This window comes from Leishmania infantum, chromosome 33 (genome assembly GCF_000002875.2).
Source record: "Leishmania infantum JPCM5 genome chromosome 33".
In the NCBI taxonomy this organism is placed as follows: domain Eukaryota; phylum Euglenozoa; class Kinetoplastea; order Trypanosomatida; family Trypanosomatidae; genus Leishmania; species Leishmania infantum.
In genome coordinates this window covers 1,064,723-1,080,351 of record NC_009417.2, presented here as the reverse complement: position 1 = coordinate 1,080,351, position 15,629 = coordinate 1,064,723, and the positions used below count along the sequence as shown (strand labels likewise).

General features: G+C 61.0%; 4 protein-coding genes across 4 annotated transcripts; all 4 read right to left on the bottom strand.

The window, feature by feature from the left end:
- Positions 1-1,113: 1,113 nt before the first annotated feature.
- Positions 1,114-3,513, bottom strand: LINJ_33_2790 (conserved hypothetical protein; the record flags this gene model as incomplete). The annotated part of the gene is made up of 1 exon (XM_001468287.1): positions 1,114-3,513. The coding sequence occupies one exon, from the start codon at positions 3,511-3,513 to the stop codon at positions 1,114-1,116; it is 2,400 nt and encodes a 799-aa protein (XP_001468324.1).
- A 1,873-nt stretch (positions 3,514-5,386) lies between these two features.
- On the bottom strand, positions 5,387-6,676 carry LINJ_33_2780 (conserved hypothetical protein; the record flags this gene model as incomplete). Its single annotated transcript, XM_001468286.1, has 1 exon — positions 5,387-6,676. One exon carries the CDS (start codon positions 6,674-6,676, stop codon positions 5,387-5,389), a length of 1,290 nt encoding a protein of 429 aa, XP_001468323.1.
- Positions 6,677-8,331: 1,655 nt separating this feature from the next.
- LINJ_33_2770 (putative dynein intermediate chain) lies at positions 8,332-11,586 on the bottom strand (the record flags this gene model as incomplete). The annotated part of the gene is made up of 1 exon (XM_001468285.1): positions 8,332-11,586. One exon carries the CDS (start codon positions 11,584-11,586, stop codon positions 8,332-8,334), a length of 3,255 nt encoding a protein of 1,084 aa, XP_001468322.1.
- Positions 11,587-13,421: 1,835 nt separating this feature from the next.
- LINJ_33_2760 (conserved hypothetical protein) lies at positions 13,422-14,900 on the bottom strand (the record flags this gene model as incomplete). Its single annotated transcript, XM_001468284.1, has 1 exon — positions 13,422-14,900. The coding sequence occupies one exon, from the start codon at positions 14,898-14,900 to the stop codon at positions 13,422-13,424; it is 1,479 nt and encodes a 492-aa protein (XP_001468321.1).
- Positions 14,901-15,629: the final 729 nt, after the last annotated feature.

The window sequence follows — 15,629 nt, the reverse complement described above, 5'->3', positions numbered from 1 at the left end:
TGATGTGCGCGCAAATACCGCCGCGCTGCGCCGGCAACGCCTGATGGCAGACGACACACCACCCGGTACGTCTGCTGCACGAGGCCGAGCTGTGCGGCGTTGCGAAAGAACAGGGCATCGCTCGGCGTCCCTGTCACCATCACAAGGCCTTTGTGGCGACTGGTCCACTGGTTCAGCTGCGCGGCTGCGACGGTGTCGTGACTCCCGCGGCGCAGAAGGGACGAGACAACCGGCAGTGCCACGTACGGCGCGCACCCTGGAAGCGCGGCGTCGACGACACGGGTAAGGAGGGAGTCGCTGGGGTCTTCAGGGTGCGGTTGTGGTCCCGCCTCGACAGCAGTCGCCGAGGAAGATGCAGAGGATGTGTGTCGTGTGTGAATGGCGCAGAGGCGGCGCCCATCGCCACCGTTGGCGGCCACCGCGCTCACCTGCGACGTGGCATAGCATGGGAGGCCGCTCGGTTTGTACGCAGTCAGGACACGGGAGCCGGCGCTTCTCCTGCCGCTCGCCGTGGCAGTCCACAAGTCAGACTGCACCAGCCGCAGGGGGAGTGGGATGCGGGAGGTCATGCGGGCGCTGCCGCGGGTGTGCGACAGGGGACGGGAGCGTAAGTGGAGGAGGGGAAGGGCAACTGGGAACACAAAAATGCCGAAGAGTCGGAGGGAGAGGAGAGGCGGGGAGTGGGTGTGGAACAGAGCGGATCACGGTTTGAGCACCTACATGCGGCGCGATGCCCAGTGCTTCGTGGATAACCGTGAACCCCTCCCTCGAATGCTGGCTAATGACCAAAGGCCACGGCCCCTGCCCTCCCACCATCATCTTGACATAGGACAGCCCGTGGAGGAAGATGAGGAGGGGACAGGGGGAGAGAGGCTGAAAAGGTCTTGACGGCCGTGGAGGTACGTCACTGTTTCACAGAAAGGCATTCACCAGCGAGTCCGCGCTTCCATGATTTCTCTTGGGATGCTTCACATTCTGAGCTCTGTGGCGCGCGTGCGCGCGCTCTCTCGTGCTCTCGAAAGGCATAACTGCAGCGGAGAGGGGCGGAAGGGGTAGCAAGATGGAAGGCGGGTGCGGGGAGGAACGCACACAAGCACACGACGCACACGAGAATCACAGCATGAACACCTTGTTCGTGTAGCCGTCATAGAGCATCGGATTGGTGCACGGAACGTGAATGCGCATGAGCAACTTCACTGCCTCCTGCGCCGCCAAGGCGCCGGTCGACGCGGCTACGGAGGGAAGCTGCACGCAAGCGCCGCCACCGCCCTTGCCACGGGCCCACCGCGCAACCTCCTCGCACGCCTGAGCAAAAAGCTTTCGCGAGCCCTCTTCGGACCACCACGGAGCGAGCGACGCATCGAAGAGCCCAAGAGCTGGCTCTTCACCGTCACCGCCAATGGGGGCCTCCTCCTGGGACGCCTGCGACATGAGCACGGCAGCCTCCTGCGCGATGGCACTCCCGCTTAGGTCACTCTCCTCAGCGCGGGCACCACGACGCTGAAGCTCCTCCTTACACAGATAGGCCACCGCGAAGCACGCCGCCCGGCGCGCGTCGGCGTTGCGTTCCATGTCAAATGAGATGTGACGTGTCAGCCACACGAGCCGCTGACCCAGCCGTTGCCGCCACTCCGCCTCCGCAGCGGCGCGATAGGCAGACGAGAAACTGACGCCTCGTATGTCCCAAATGTTCGCGACAATCATCGCCGTGTACTGGAGAAGTAGCGGCTTCACCTTCGCCGACACCAGCGACGTCCTCGATGGGCCGCGGTGCTGCCGTTGCTCCTCTTCGTCTTTTCTCTCGAGCTCCTTCTCCTCTTCCTGCTGGAGAGCCGCCTCGACTAGCTCCATCGCCTTTGCCGCAATGCACGCCACGTCTTCAGCGTGCTTTCCCTGGTACAGCTCCTGCAGCTCGCGGTACCAGATGGTGGTTGTCGTGAAGTCCGGCAGGTAGCCGGAGTGTGGCATGCGATAGGCAGCGTACGCGGCACCGCGCGGCAGCGGCGCCGCGCAGGCGATCACGCACTCAACTTCCTCCGGCTCCTCCACCGCCGCCTTCGGTTCACTTTTGTGCACCGCTGCAGGCCTGGTGGATGCCCCGTTGCCCACCTCCAGCTCGTCACCGACCTCTCCTGTCACAAACAGCTGCACTGCGCGCAGGATGAACCACACAAGCACATCGGGGGACGCCCACACATGCAGTGCTGCCACCTCGCGCACAGCCGGTGACGATGACATCAATGCCGCTGGCGAGAGGCGTGACTGCACCGTCTGCACAGCGCGCATCGGGTCCGCGCACCGAGCATCGCGCAGAAGTTTCGCGAGCGCCTCTGGCAGCCGCTGCACCACCGGTCGGTTCAGCTTCGCCGTGCACTTCTCCATGGCCTCCACGAAGGCCTCCTCGGGCACGCCCTGACGTCGTATCATCCCACCAACGACGGAAGCGATGGCGCGGTAGTCCTGTGCGTTCAGCGGAAAGATTGAGGAGGATGACGACGTCTGCCGCGACCTTTTCTCCTCTTCCGGCAACGTGGCCCACCATCTGCGAAAGGCGTGGTGTACAATGCACGGGTACGGCAGGTAACTGTGCAGCGTCATGGCATCCGCGCTGCCCGCAGGAAACTGCACAACGTCATCTGGGTCGTGAGCGTCAAACCACGCCTGCAGCGCCGGAAACGGCTCAAAGATGCGCAGATCCTCCATCTGTATCTGCGTCGGGTTCTGCGGGCGCATAATCACGCGGTCGCAGCAGTAGGTTTGAAGCACTCCGAGTAAGCCGCTGCTGCGAACCAACAGCACCGGCACATCAGGATGCACGCGCGTCGCGCAGGTCTGCAGCAGCAGCGACGCTGGCGAGAAATCGCCGTAGCGCTCACTGACAAGCATGAGGCTCGGCAGAGACAGTGGCTCCTCGGCAGTGGGTGACGGGTTTGTGGAGTTGCATGGGGGGACGTGCGATGATGAAGAAGTGTTGTTCAAGATGGCTATCGACGCGTAACCGGTGAAGAATCGCTGCACAGCAGATGTCGTCCCGGTCGGCACCGCCGGCGCCTCCCTGGCCGCTGATACTGGCCAAAGTCGGCCGCTGTCTACGTAACCAGCAGCCCAGTCCGCGTCTACAGCTTCCCGGTACTTGGCCACCCATTCCCTCGGGCACTCCTGAACCGGCACCGCCCTGCACTGCTCCCCCAGCCCGCAGATGTGCTGCAGCACCGTCGCCGCCAGAGGAGAGCCGATCGCCGTGGCCGCCACAAAGTAGTTGCTTGCCACGTCCTCGCCAGACACAACCCGCTCGTCCACGAGGGTGACGGTACGCACGCCGGCCAGCACGAGCGACTTCAGAGCTTCGGCGATAGCCACAGTGACGCCGAGCGCGATGACATGCGATGCTTCAAGGGCCGCCTGCCCATCGGCACCCCAGAGGCGCAGCTGGCGATCGAACTTCACCTGTTTCACGCTGTCGCCAATGATGTCTTTTGCATCCAATGGAGGGGGCGCATTGGACGCCGACATTGCCTAGCGGCACCGATGCGAGCGCTTTCCGCGCGCCGTTCCTTGTTGCGCTACTCGTGCGAGCAGAGAGACTTGGGTTGCCGAAACAGAAAGTGGCCGAGTGCCTGCGGTGTGCGCTTCGACAGAAAGATACGCCGAGAGAGGCTACGGAGTGGAGAGGCAGGAGAGAGGGAGAGAGACGGTCCTTCATTCAATAATATTACAAGACCCAAGTGCAAGGCCTCCGCCGCATCGACACACCGCAATCTCCCGCTTCGTTCTCGGCGTGAAGTTCCCCTTGTGTTGTTCGCCTCTTTTATTATTTTCCTGTAGGTGCACCCGCCGGGGGAGTGGCCGGCGCGCACAGTGAAGCGGCAGCAACGACGACGACAGCGGAGCACAAACCAAAAGCGAAAAACGCAAAATGAAACGGAGGTGGAAAGAGAAGGAGGGGCGAGTGATAGACGCATGCGCATGCGTGTGCGTCGACAGACGCGCGGACATGATGGACAGGCGCGAGGATGCAAGATTACACTACCGGCAGATGTGAAGGGGGAGAGGGATAAGATGCCAGGCGCAAGTATTTGCTGCTTATTACAGCGGAAGGACGACAACCTGCCAGCGAGACGAGAGCTGCGAGGAGGGGGTTCGTCTCTCTTGATACCTCTCAACATGTGTGAGGGCAATGTGCATCGAGAGAGGAGGGAAGCCTACAGACTATGTGCGGCGGGCCACCTTTGCCCACCTTTTTTCCTCGTTCCCTTCCTACCTCGCAGGCACACCCGCACGTGCAAGCCCCGGTATCGCAGCGGAATTCAAGCCACAGGAACTCCATTATCCCGGTACGCAGAGGAAGTGCCTGCCAAAGTGTGTTTTGTACCACTAGGCAGCATGCGAACCAGCAAGCCAGCCCGCAAGTAGATGCACACGGTGGGAGAGCGCGACAGCCGAGACAGGCGCCTTGAAAGGCACACACGTACACCTCTAAAACTTCGACAGCGATGCGCAACGACACAGAGATGACGAGTAAGAAGAAGAGAAAGGGCTTCAAAAGACTAGCGTGCAGGGGGGGCGATGCATTCCTCACAACGCTTCCTTGCACAGAGAGAGTACATCGTGTCTTTCAGCAATGAAAAAAGGCAACAACAAAAAAAAGCATACAACCAGCGAAGACGCTGACTTGTACAACCGCACGCGGTGAGCGGGATGGGATCGGTGCGCGGTCTCGCAGACTCCTTCCCAGTAAGCTCCCCTCCCCCATCGTCCTTTCTCGCGCCGCTGCCATGAGCTATTGCGCTCGTCGAGCCTGAAGTAGATCGGCGTGAAGAGGAAGAGAAGGAGGGTATGAGAACGGAAGCACGACAGAAAGGCGGGTGCCACATGAGCGGCGAGGCAGGCATGATGCAAGACACACGCGCACACATACATAAGCCCTTAACGTTCCTTTCTTTCTGTGACTGCGTCTCCCACCCGCTCCAGTCGCACGCACCGACACGCCCATGGCACCAACGACACGGAGAACCAGAAGAGGAAGAGAAAAGGCCCTCCTCATCCTCCGCCTCCCCTCCCCCGCTGTATTCCGCAAAAGAAAATGAAGCGAGTTTCGTACTGTACATGTGATACATAAAGCCGTCCGAGAAACTGCCCACGCGCACACACGCCAAGGGCAATCCGAGCAACAATAACGAAACAGCCCACAGAGAGCGGGAGAGGGAAGGAGGTGGCCCTTGTACGCATGCGTGATGGAAGTGAACCACCCTCGCGTCGAGATGAGCATCACGGCCTCGATACCACACACACAAAAGAGAAAGAGAAGGTGTGTGTGTGTGTGTGGGAGAGATCGAGTAGAGGAGTATACACGATTGAGTTTCCCTTGACGCTGCACCGGCAACCATCACGCGTGTCGTCCGCTTGTGAGGCGGTACTGCAGCGGCGCCGTGCTACCTTTTCGCCCGCCAGTCACGGACGGCGGCCGCGCCGCCGAGGCAGGCAACGCCATAATGACGTTGTTATCGCTCTGGGTGTAGTACTGCTGCCGCTCCATCAGTGCAAAGGAGCGGGCACTGGTGTTCCGGCGGTTGTGCACGTTGGCGATGGAGAGAGTCGGTGGCAGCGCTCCCGGCACGATAGCCTTGTTCAATGTCGAGGGGCCGCCACCCGCTGTGATGGGCAGGCTCCCAATGCGCCGTTGCCGATGCTTCGCAGCACCGCGGTCATGCGCGTCCATAGCTGCATAAACATCGCCTCGCGTGGCGCCGTACACCATGCCGCGCGACTCCACCTCTTGGCGCGGCACCCAATGCTCGTAGCCGCGGCCGGCGCACTCGCTGCAGACAGCTTGGCGATCGACCTGCATATATAGACCTGCGACACCGGTGCGACGTCCACACAGGTAGCACTGAAGGCATCCTTCATGGAAAAAGAGAGAGCCGACCGGTACGCGGCGCACAGGGTCAACAGGGCCGCCACAGGCGTTGCACGGCACGCACACATCCTCGACCACGTAGAGAGGCCCCCGGTAATTGAGGTTCACCTTGTTGCGCTGGCGGTACTCGGCGTGCTCCTCAGGGATCGTCTGGTACTGTGCGTTAACGGTCAGGCCACTTGCGGCGTACACGGTGCTGTAGTTGCCATCAGCGCCGCGCAGGAACGGCTCGGAGCGCTTGCACGCGTCCGAAATGACTTGCCGACCGCTGTGCGAGTAGCGCGGCGACGATGACAAGCGCGGCTGATGTGGCGCAGCCGTGTGCGCTGACCCGACGGCGATCGCCGAGCTATACTGAACTCCGTCTCCGAGGTGTACCGGCGCGGTGGAATGAGGCATATGATTATCCGTCTTGTTGCTTCCTTGGCTAAAAACCAACGACGTCGACGACGCGGCTATGGCACTTGGCGTGCCGTCGACCCTGCTGCTCCCAACTTCCCGCTTCACCGCCTTCGCGCTGGCTTTGCCCCTTACAACCGCGGTGGGAGCGTTGGCGCCATCCTCTTGCGCATGGCCAGTGGCCACAACGGGGCCGTCGACTTGCTGAAGCACCGAGTTGATGCCCTTCGTACCGGCAGGAGCGTTAGCTGCACTAGGCGGCGCACCGCTTGCCCCGTCAGCCGAGCTGGTCTTCACCGTTGGCGCATCGGTAGGCTGTGTCGGCGACGGTGGTGCCTCTGCCTCACCTTGCTGCTCCATACTCGGGCTGGCACACGCCGGCGCGTGCGAGCGTGTCAATTACAGAGAAAAAAGACGAAACACGTCCGCGCCTGCTGCTCTCGTGCGAATGGAAGCGGCGGCAGAAGGAACGGGGGAGCTCGAAGAGGACAAGCGCGAACCACCGAGAAGGCAGACCAACACACGTACACGCAAGCAATCGCCCTTGGCTAGTTGTTGCTGCTGCCGTTGCGTGGGTGCCGGAGGACTGCAGCGAGGCTCTTATTTTTGTCGTTGTTGAATGTTCCATGAAGGAGTGGTGGTGGGAAGACGAGGGTCGAGAAGGCAAGGAGAGAGATCGGATGGGGAGACAGGCGGTACTGAGGCAGCACTGCGGACACGAGGATTACAAACGCAAAGGATAAAGCAGCCCTCGGCTACTGTGGCGCGAGGTGCACTCCTGTGTCTGTGGAGCGCAAGAAAAGCGGCTGCCATCTACAGCGACGTAGAATCGTCGTTCGCCACCTCGCAAGCCACATGTACCCCCACTCATGAGCAAGAAATCACCTCCTCTTCCGTCGTTAGATGAAGCGGGGAAGTAAGTGCAGGGCGCGAGGGTGAGTGGGAGGGGAGGGGGACGCAGAAGGGACAGTTCGAGAGGGCATTGCCGATCTGGTAATGCCTCGTTCACCTCTTTGCAGTTCGTGCGCCTATCTGCATCATGAGTGAGCGCGCACCAGATTTGCAGAAGGGTGCGTCAGAAAGGGAGAGCGGCAGTAAGTTGTTCACCGCCGCACACACGCTCCGGCACAAGTGCCTCTTTTGCCTTTACTTCGTCTAATACGTGCGGGCACATCGCTGCATGGAGGAGCGACACAAACATAAGAAAATGTAAAAAAGCAAAAGCAAAACGAAAAGACGGGCCGGACAAGTGCGAGCGTGCGAGGACGTAAGAGAGCTATCATACATGCAAGTGTACATGGCAAAGACTACCGAGCCAAAACCTCACAGGAATAGAGATGCGAGGGCGACAACCAGACGCGTAGTAACCAACCACAATCGGAGAGATGGCTCTCTCCCCCTCTCTCGCACAAACAGAGAGAGCAGAACAAGCACGCGCCCACGTTCATCTATCGTGAAGGCACACACGTGCGACGAGCGTCAGCACCCAATGGCATCTAGAACAACGCAGAGAGAAGGGGGTGGGGGATACTACTACTAAAACACAAACGGAGAGAATGAGGTGAGCAAGGGGGGGAGGTGGGCACAGCTGGGCGGATTGGAAAAAAAGACCCAGCACACACACACACACACACAGACGCGCACTTATCTGGTCGTACTACACGCGCCCGCGTCGCCGCCCCTTTCGGGTTCGTTTCGCTGTCTCCCTTTCACAGGAAACGGGCCTTTCTCACGTTCTCCGCCATTCAACTCCGCGGGATCACCCACGGAGACATGAGCAGGCTAAAGAGCCATGTTCACGACGAAGATAACATCACCACAAAAAGAAGAGCAACGCCTACACCCAGCCAACGCCGTGGACGAGTGAGAGGCGCAGAAGAAAAGACAACTAGCGCGCACGAGCTCTCATCAACGTGAAACGATGGGAGCCGGAGAGCATGCAGTTCACCTCACGCTCCCCAGCGCGGCTCTGCCCCTCATCCACTTCCACTCCTGACTAACAAGCAGACGGTGGATTACGTAAGCTGCTTCCGGACCGCCTCTTTCAGCCACGCCTCCTGCTCGTCATCTGTGACGTCCCCGCGGTTGTACGACGATCCGTCCAGCCGGAACACCGTCACGTCGCCCTCCTCGTCGCCAACGACGAGCACGGGTGTCTCCTGCTCTGCGAAAAGGACAGCGCTGAGACGGCGGTGGTCACGGTACTCGACATTGGCGCGGGGGTGCATGGCATCCATGATCGTCCACACCTCGGCGTTGCCCTGCGCCGTCACCGTGGCAAAGGTGAGAGCGTTCGTGTGCGACCACGCCACGTCCTGTACGGCGTCTTGCCGGACGCTGTGAAAGCGCAGCTGCGCCTTTCTCGTGCCGACCTTGTACAGACGCGACGTCCAGTCCGCCGAGCAGGTGAGAAAGTATGCCGCGCTGTAGGGCGACCACCGAACGCGGTACACCAGCTCCGCGTGTGACTCGTACTCGAAGTCGTAGTTCTCCGTCTGGCTCTTGCTGCACTGCAGAACGGAGCCGTCCTCGGTGCCGACGATGTACACCGCCGTGTCCGTAGGGCAAATATCGAAGCACATGCCCCCGCATTGCCGAGACAGGATCGCCTCCTCCGCAGCGCCGCCGCCACCGGCGGTTCGGGTAGTCGCAGTCCCGGCACCGCTCTTCTGAGTCGACTTTCGGTGCTGCGTCTTCTGACAGCCTTTACCGCCCACCGCGGACTCGGCCAACACTGCCGCAGCCGCCTCCGCCTCCGCCTCCGCGACACCAGCGACAAAGGCTTTCTCTACCTGCATCCCCGGCTGGCGCTGCAGGTGCATGAGATCCGGTGGGACGCGCTCAATCGACTTGCCCACCGCCCATTGCACAACGCGGCCGTCAGCGGAGATGGACGTGAGGAACTCGCCGTGCTCCTTTCCCTTCGGCACCCACTGCAGCTCCCAGATAGAGCCGGTGTGCTGGCCGCCGGTCGCGCCGACGACGGCGGGAGCGATAGAAGGGAGCAAGACGTCGTGCTGGATGTCGTAGACGACAATCTCGCCAGTGCTGCTGCCGACGGCAAGCAGGCTTGGGTGCTCAACAGAAAAGGCGAGGGCCGTGACGTCAGCTTCGCCGCGCAGGTACAGGACGAGCTCCGGAGCCAGTGGGTTCTTGAGTGACCAGCAGCACACCATCCCGTGCGCCTCCTGACCCTGAGCTCGTTTGTATGCCATGACCGACGAGCTATCGCTAGCCCTGTTGCCGGCGTCGCCCTGCGGCAACGATCGCCGGCGCGCGGTGTAACCCACCGCCAGCATGTCACTCTCACGCCGGTTCCACGTCATGCACGCCACACCGCGATCGCGCGTAAGCTGCGGCGAGCCAAAACGCCAGAGAAGGCAAATCCCCTCGCTGAGTCGCACCGGCGGGGCGTCGATGAAGGCCGCGGCTGCGCATGATGTGAGTTTCGCCGCATCATCCGGTTGTCTGCTCTCCGCGTCAATCACCTGCCCAGCCGGCTTTCCGTCCGCCGTCGCCGCTGCCTCTCCTCCAACCCCTGGAGTCGCGGCAGGGGCGTCGTCCGGGATTCCTGGCAGAGAGGTGGTGTGCACGCTGATAGCCGCTGGCACCGGCCCCGGTACCGCCGTTAGCGCACGCATCGCAGTCGCGGGGGCAGGAGCGTTGGCGGTAGAAGCGGGAATGGCCGCTCCGTTCGCTGCACCCGTCCCCGTACCTTGGTCAAAGGTCTCCACTGTGATACCGCGATAGGCGAGCTGCACCGCCTCCATGTTGTTCTGCACCACCGCACGCTCCATGATGCGCAGCGTGGAAAGCAACGTCTCCGCCAGCATCCACTGCCTGCTCGCTGCCACGCCAGCAGTCGTGGCCGAGGCCCCAGTAGCGACTTTGGCACTGTTTGCCATGCCCCCATCGCTGCTCATCGTATGCGTCACTGTTTCCGACGACATCAAGGTGGACTGCCCATTCTCGCTGCTTTGGTTATCGTCTTCTAGGCTGCCGTCGCCGTCGATGTTATCTCCGTCACGCAGGGCGTCTTCGACATTTGTGCCGGCACCGCCACCAGCCGCCTCGGTAGCTGCGTCACCCGCCTGCTGCTGTCGCTCCTCCTGGGTATCCTCCTCCGCGTCCTCTGCCGCCTCCAGCGCCGCCGCGTACGCGTCCTTCAGCATCCATGGGGTCACCTGCAGAGCCCCGCTGTCCTTCCTCGCCGGCGGTTGCACCTCGGTCTGCACCGACTTCATTGGCGCGCGCATGGTGATGGCGCCGGTGCTGTGAAACTGCGTGCCCTCGTCGGTGCGGTACGTCTCCTCGACGGCCGCATACTCGCTGTTGCGCGCCACGACGGTGGTGACCTTGTCAGCGTGCTCGTTTGACACGGCCTCGTCCTGATGAGCGTAGAGGAAGATGGTCGGGGTCTCGGTGAGAACGACGGTGGTGGTTGCCTTGCGCCATGCCGCTTTCTCAGTTGCTGTCAGCGGCGCAGGGGGGGCGTAGGTGGCCTCCTCTAGCAGCGTGTTGCGCTGAGCGAGTCTGGGGAGCGGTGCATCGGCGGCGTTGCCAGCGACAGCGATACTGCGTCTTCGCATCGACGGGGAGTCGTACACGGACAACGAGCGATCCGAGATGCGGTGGTCACAGGCAAAGGAAAGCGACTGAAGGCTCGAATCAAGGCTGCGGATGTCGCCCCCAGTGGTGCGTCGGCCGACGCCGCTGCCGTGGTCACCAGTCTCGCTGCTCCCCTTGCTCTGGGTTTGGGCGTTCACCGCCATTGAGTCGGGCTTCACGCTGCTGCGTCTGCTCGTGCTGAGCATGAAAGACGAGTGCATGAAAGAGCTGCCCAGCTCACCGCACATGAGGTTCACCGTGCTGCCCGCCTCCTGAGTCGTCTCCTGGCGACTTCCAGCGGTGCCGCCGCTGCTTAGCAGCTGCAGTTCATGCGGCACTCCACTGAGAAGGCTCTGTCGCTGCTGCAGGGGCAGCGGCGTTCGGTTGATGCCACCATCGAGCACGTGGATGATGCCCTCCACCTCAGCGCGCATTTCATGTGGGCGCTTCCGCACTTCCTCGCGAGAGGTTGACGATACCACCTTGATGGGCCTGCTGTGTTGCACCGATGCCCGCGACGACGACGACGACGACTTGTGCATGGGGCCGCTACCGCCACCACTGGTTGGCGTGGCTGTTGTGACACTCGTCGCATTCGTAACACTGTCACGGCTGTGAGGCTGCTGATTACGGCGCGACGAGAGCGAAAGAAAGCTGCTCATGCTGTCTCGGATGCACGGGGTATCGCGGGGAAGAGAGAGGGTGGGGAAAGGGGGAAGAGGGAAGCGGGGGTCCACAAGGGTGCGGGAGACAACGGCAACAGCTGCAAACAAACAAACAAAATGGTGGCGTCCGTGTAAATCTCCACAGCGAGTGGCGGATGGGGCTCGGCAACGCCAACGGCACCGCAGACCACAGTACGCACGGGCACAGAGAAGAAAGGGCAGCTCCACGGCGGCAGTGGAAGAAGCGACACCGAGGCGGATCGCGAGGGGCAAGATTGGCCACAACGACAGCACGACCTACTGTCAACAAAACACTCACAGCCGTGATCGCTACAAAGACGTTTCACTGAAGAGATGGGCAGCCGGTGAGGAGAGAGAGAGCGAGAGAAAGAGAGTCGCGCAAGCAGGCGCAGAGAAACGAAACAGGGCTTCCGTTTGTGTGCCATCGAGTATGCCCAAGGCGCACGGGTGTATCGACGCAAGGGTGCAAGAGAGATCGAGACAGCAAAGGCTCAGCAACAACCACAACAACAAAAAGAAGAAAACGAGATGAGGGAAGAAGCAGAGAGCTTTTACACGCATGAGGAAGTGGAAGAGGGGCGTAGAGCGCTGGCAGCGGGCGCAGACATGACTTAGTGTACTCCTTCGTCGTCTATGCAGACGGAGCAGCGAGGCGTGCAGGTGCGGTCTGCGGCATGCGCCATTTGCTGTGGCTGGCTGGCAAACGAAATTCAAGAAAAAAGCAAAAGGGTGTCGAGCACCCACCGTTACCGCTGCACGGCATAGGTAGCTACACAAGGGAGAGAGATGAGGATCGCGTCGGCAGCTACGTATGCATGTATGCGTGCGTGTATAAGAGTGTGTGCTCCCGCACGCAACAACCCGTGCCATCATAGATGACGGAGCTCTTGCGGTAGCCCCTGGAAGCATTTGCACGCACGCACGCACTGTAGGGACTGCGCGTGCCCTTGCCGTTGTTTGGTCTTTTCTTCTCTCTTGTTGCTATGCACGAACACTGGAACAGCAACTGGCTTGGCTTTTAGATGTCGCCACAGACACACACACACACACCGACAAGGAGGATGGGCGTACTGAACCCTGCGATACCACGCACCGAAGGGTGTTGTGCCCTTTCCATGCCCCCGTCCCCATCGGGGGGGGGGGGTAAGGAAGGGTAGAGAGGCGTTTTTTTTTGGGGGTTTCGCCACTCCGGTTCCGTATGTCATGCTCTCACGGACATGTGAGCACGTGTACGTGGACAAGGATGCGAAAGGAGCCAACAAGTGCACGAAAAGATGACAACACGAAATCCGCACGTGCGTGCACAAAGAACCCGTACGCCGACCCAAAAAGGCGCAAGGAGACCGAGAGAGAAGGAGCGAGGGCGGAGAAGTTCACAGCAACGGTGTGGGCAGCAAAGAACAAGAAATTATGCGCACAAGATGACGAGAGACAGAGGGACGTAAATGACGGGAGAAAGCCGGGAAATGCACAAGAGGCCACACCCACCAAACGCGCATCTCTGCACGCGCCCACACAAACACGCACACAGAGGCGCCCCCACGCCAGCAGCGACGACAAGGGTATCAAAAAACAACAGAAATGAGAAAGATGCATGACTGGGGGGGGGGGGGGCAGAGAACCACGAGCGCACAGACGTGCTCGAGAGCGCCGGTGCTCCACACAGCAACAAAAAGAAAGACTCGAGGGAAACCCTCTCGACACGGGACACTCGTCAGCACGACCTCGTCTACCTCTCCTTACCGACCCACCAGCCTTCCGTCATTGTGGTCTACTTCTCTTTTCTTTTCAACGCCGACACATCCGCTCCCTCAGCCGTTCCCCAGCAGGAAGTCTTCGACAATGGCGATCGAGTACTTGTGCTCCGCCGCGTTCGGCCGGCTGCTCACGTCCACAAATGCCAGAGGAATCCCCAGCTGGTCAAAGCTGAAGCTCTTCGCACTCGCTCCGGCCGCCCCACGCAAAGGCCCATGGCGAGGCGGCGCCTGCCCTCCGCCGTCATCGCTGTCCGCGCCGTCCAAGGAGAGCATGTACCGACGGCCACCACCGCTTCTCCCGCCGCCAGGCTTGCCCTCCCCGGTGATGACCGCGTTGTTGCCGTCGCGTACGCTCTCCACGCGGCCCATCGCATTCTTCCGCGACTCGATCGAGGGAACCATGGCCGCCTCTAGAAGCTTGCGCACCGCCTTGGAGGCGTAGCTGATCACCTCGTCGCGCTTCGTGCACGCAAAGAGGAGCCGGCGGACCCCGTAGAACTCAGGTGACTGCAAAACATTGAAAAGAAACTCCGCCAGCGCGGCAACGCCCTCTTGTTGATTGTCCTGGACGGTGACGGAGTCGATGACCACGACGACGTTGACGGCTTCATTGAGGGCGCGCAACATTCCCTGGTGCAGGCGCGGATGCCCAGGGCAGTCGACAACCTTCACCCCTGCCGTGCTGTTGGAGCGGCCATGCTGCGCAGCTGCACACATGTATCCACTGTTTTCGCGCATACTTGTCCGTGAATCGAAGAGCTGCTGATGGTGCACCAGCTGCACGAAGAGTGCCGTCTTTCCGCTGCCGGGCAGGCCAATCAGCACCGTCGTCGTCCGCGGCCGCCGCCGGTTGAGCACAGCACCAAAACCCAGTATACGCCCAAACACAAAGAACACAATCAGGTAGCCAAGCACGAGGGTAGCCGACAGCCACGCCCACTCCGCAGAAGAGAAAGTGCTTAAACGCACGGCAATACTCCCGGCCGGCATCGGCGACGCAGCGTCCGCTGGCAAGGCATCATCCCCTGCAAGAGCGTGCTGCGCTGCGGCAGCGGCTTCCAGTGCTCGAGTCACCTCCGGGGTGGCCGCGTAGACAGCGGTGGCGGCGATGAGCTCGACACCGTTTCCTTTGCGGTTCATACCGCTGCACAGATGGGCCCAGATGCTGGACACCGCCTGCTGCACGACATCTTGCATCGCCGTTGCGTTGCGTCCCAGTCGTGCGAGAGCGGAATTCCACGCCCGCGGCGTGGTCGGGGTCATTTCTGTCGCCGGACGCAAATGCGCGACGCCGTCCGCCCCCTTGGCGTTTTCCAGTGATGTCATGCGGGTGAGACTCTGCTGGGCGGCTGCGCAGAGATCCTGCAACCCGGCAAGAACACCACTACGGATTAAATTCTCTTCTTCCACGGAGAGGCCGCCGTCACCGCTTGCTGCGGAGAGCTGATGCCCCTCGGCGGTGTATTTGTCAAGAGCCACCCGCACCGCCTCTATGATTGTCTCGTTGACCAGCACCTCATGTAGGACACTCATGATGCGCACGACAACAACAGCGACGTATCCGCGTGCTTGCAGCTTCCTTCTGTCTGGGTGCTGTCGTCCTGTGGGTGGGGGCGAGCCGTGGCGCGGTTTTCTTTTTGACTTCGCTGCTGTGTGAACCCTCCAAGACACGCTGAGGAGGGCGCTGAAATTGAAGATGAAGAGGTGAAAAGGGAGACGCATGGCGTGGCCACCATAGCCGTGGATGGAGGAGGAGGCGCGGCAGTGGCTGGCGTACGCCCACACACATGGACAGGAGCCACGCTCTTCAAGTCATGGCAGCCTCGACTCTGTGTAGCGTCCCTGCTGTCGGCTTGGCCCAGAGGACGGTGCTCAATTTGCCTTTTGCTTTTGGTTGGGCTCCCGCGCATTATTATACTTGCTACCTCGCGCATTAACTTGTGCTTAACCGCAACTGCCAACGTATACGCACCAAACACAAACACCATATACGACACGCACAAGCACGTACCAAAGGATGGGCGCACAAAGAATCTGAAACCCCATGCAGGAGCTGCGTGCATGCGTGTCCAGCGAACAGCACGGAGGAGGTAGTGGGTGAAAAGGGGGGGTGACTCCACATGCCGGCTCGCTATCACATTCTTCAGCTGCTCTCTGTGAAGATGATGGAAACAAGCGAAAAGAATAGAAAAGGGCGAATCAAGGGGCGCATATGCACACACACAAACGCACACTTCACAGCTGCACATGAGCGAAGAGGCA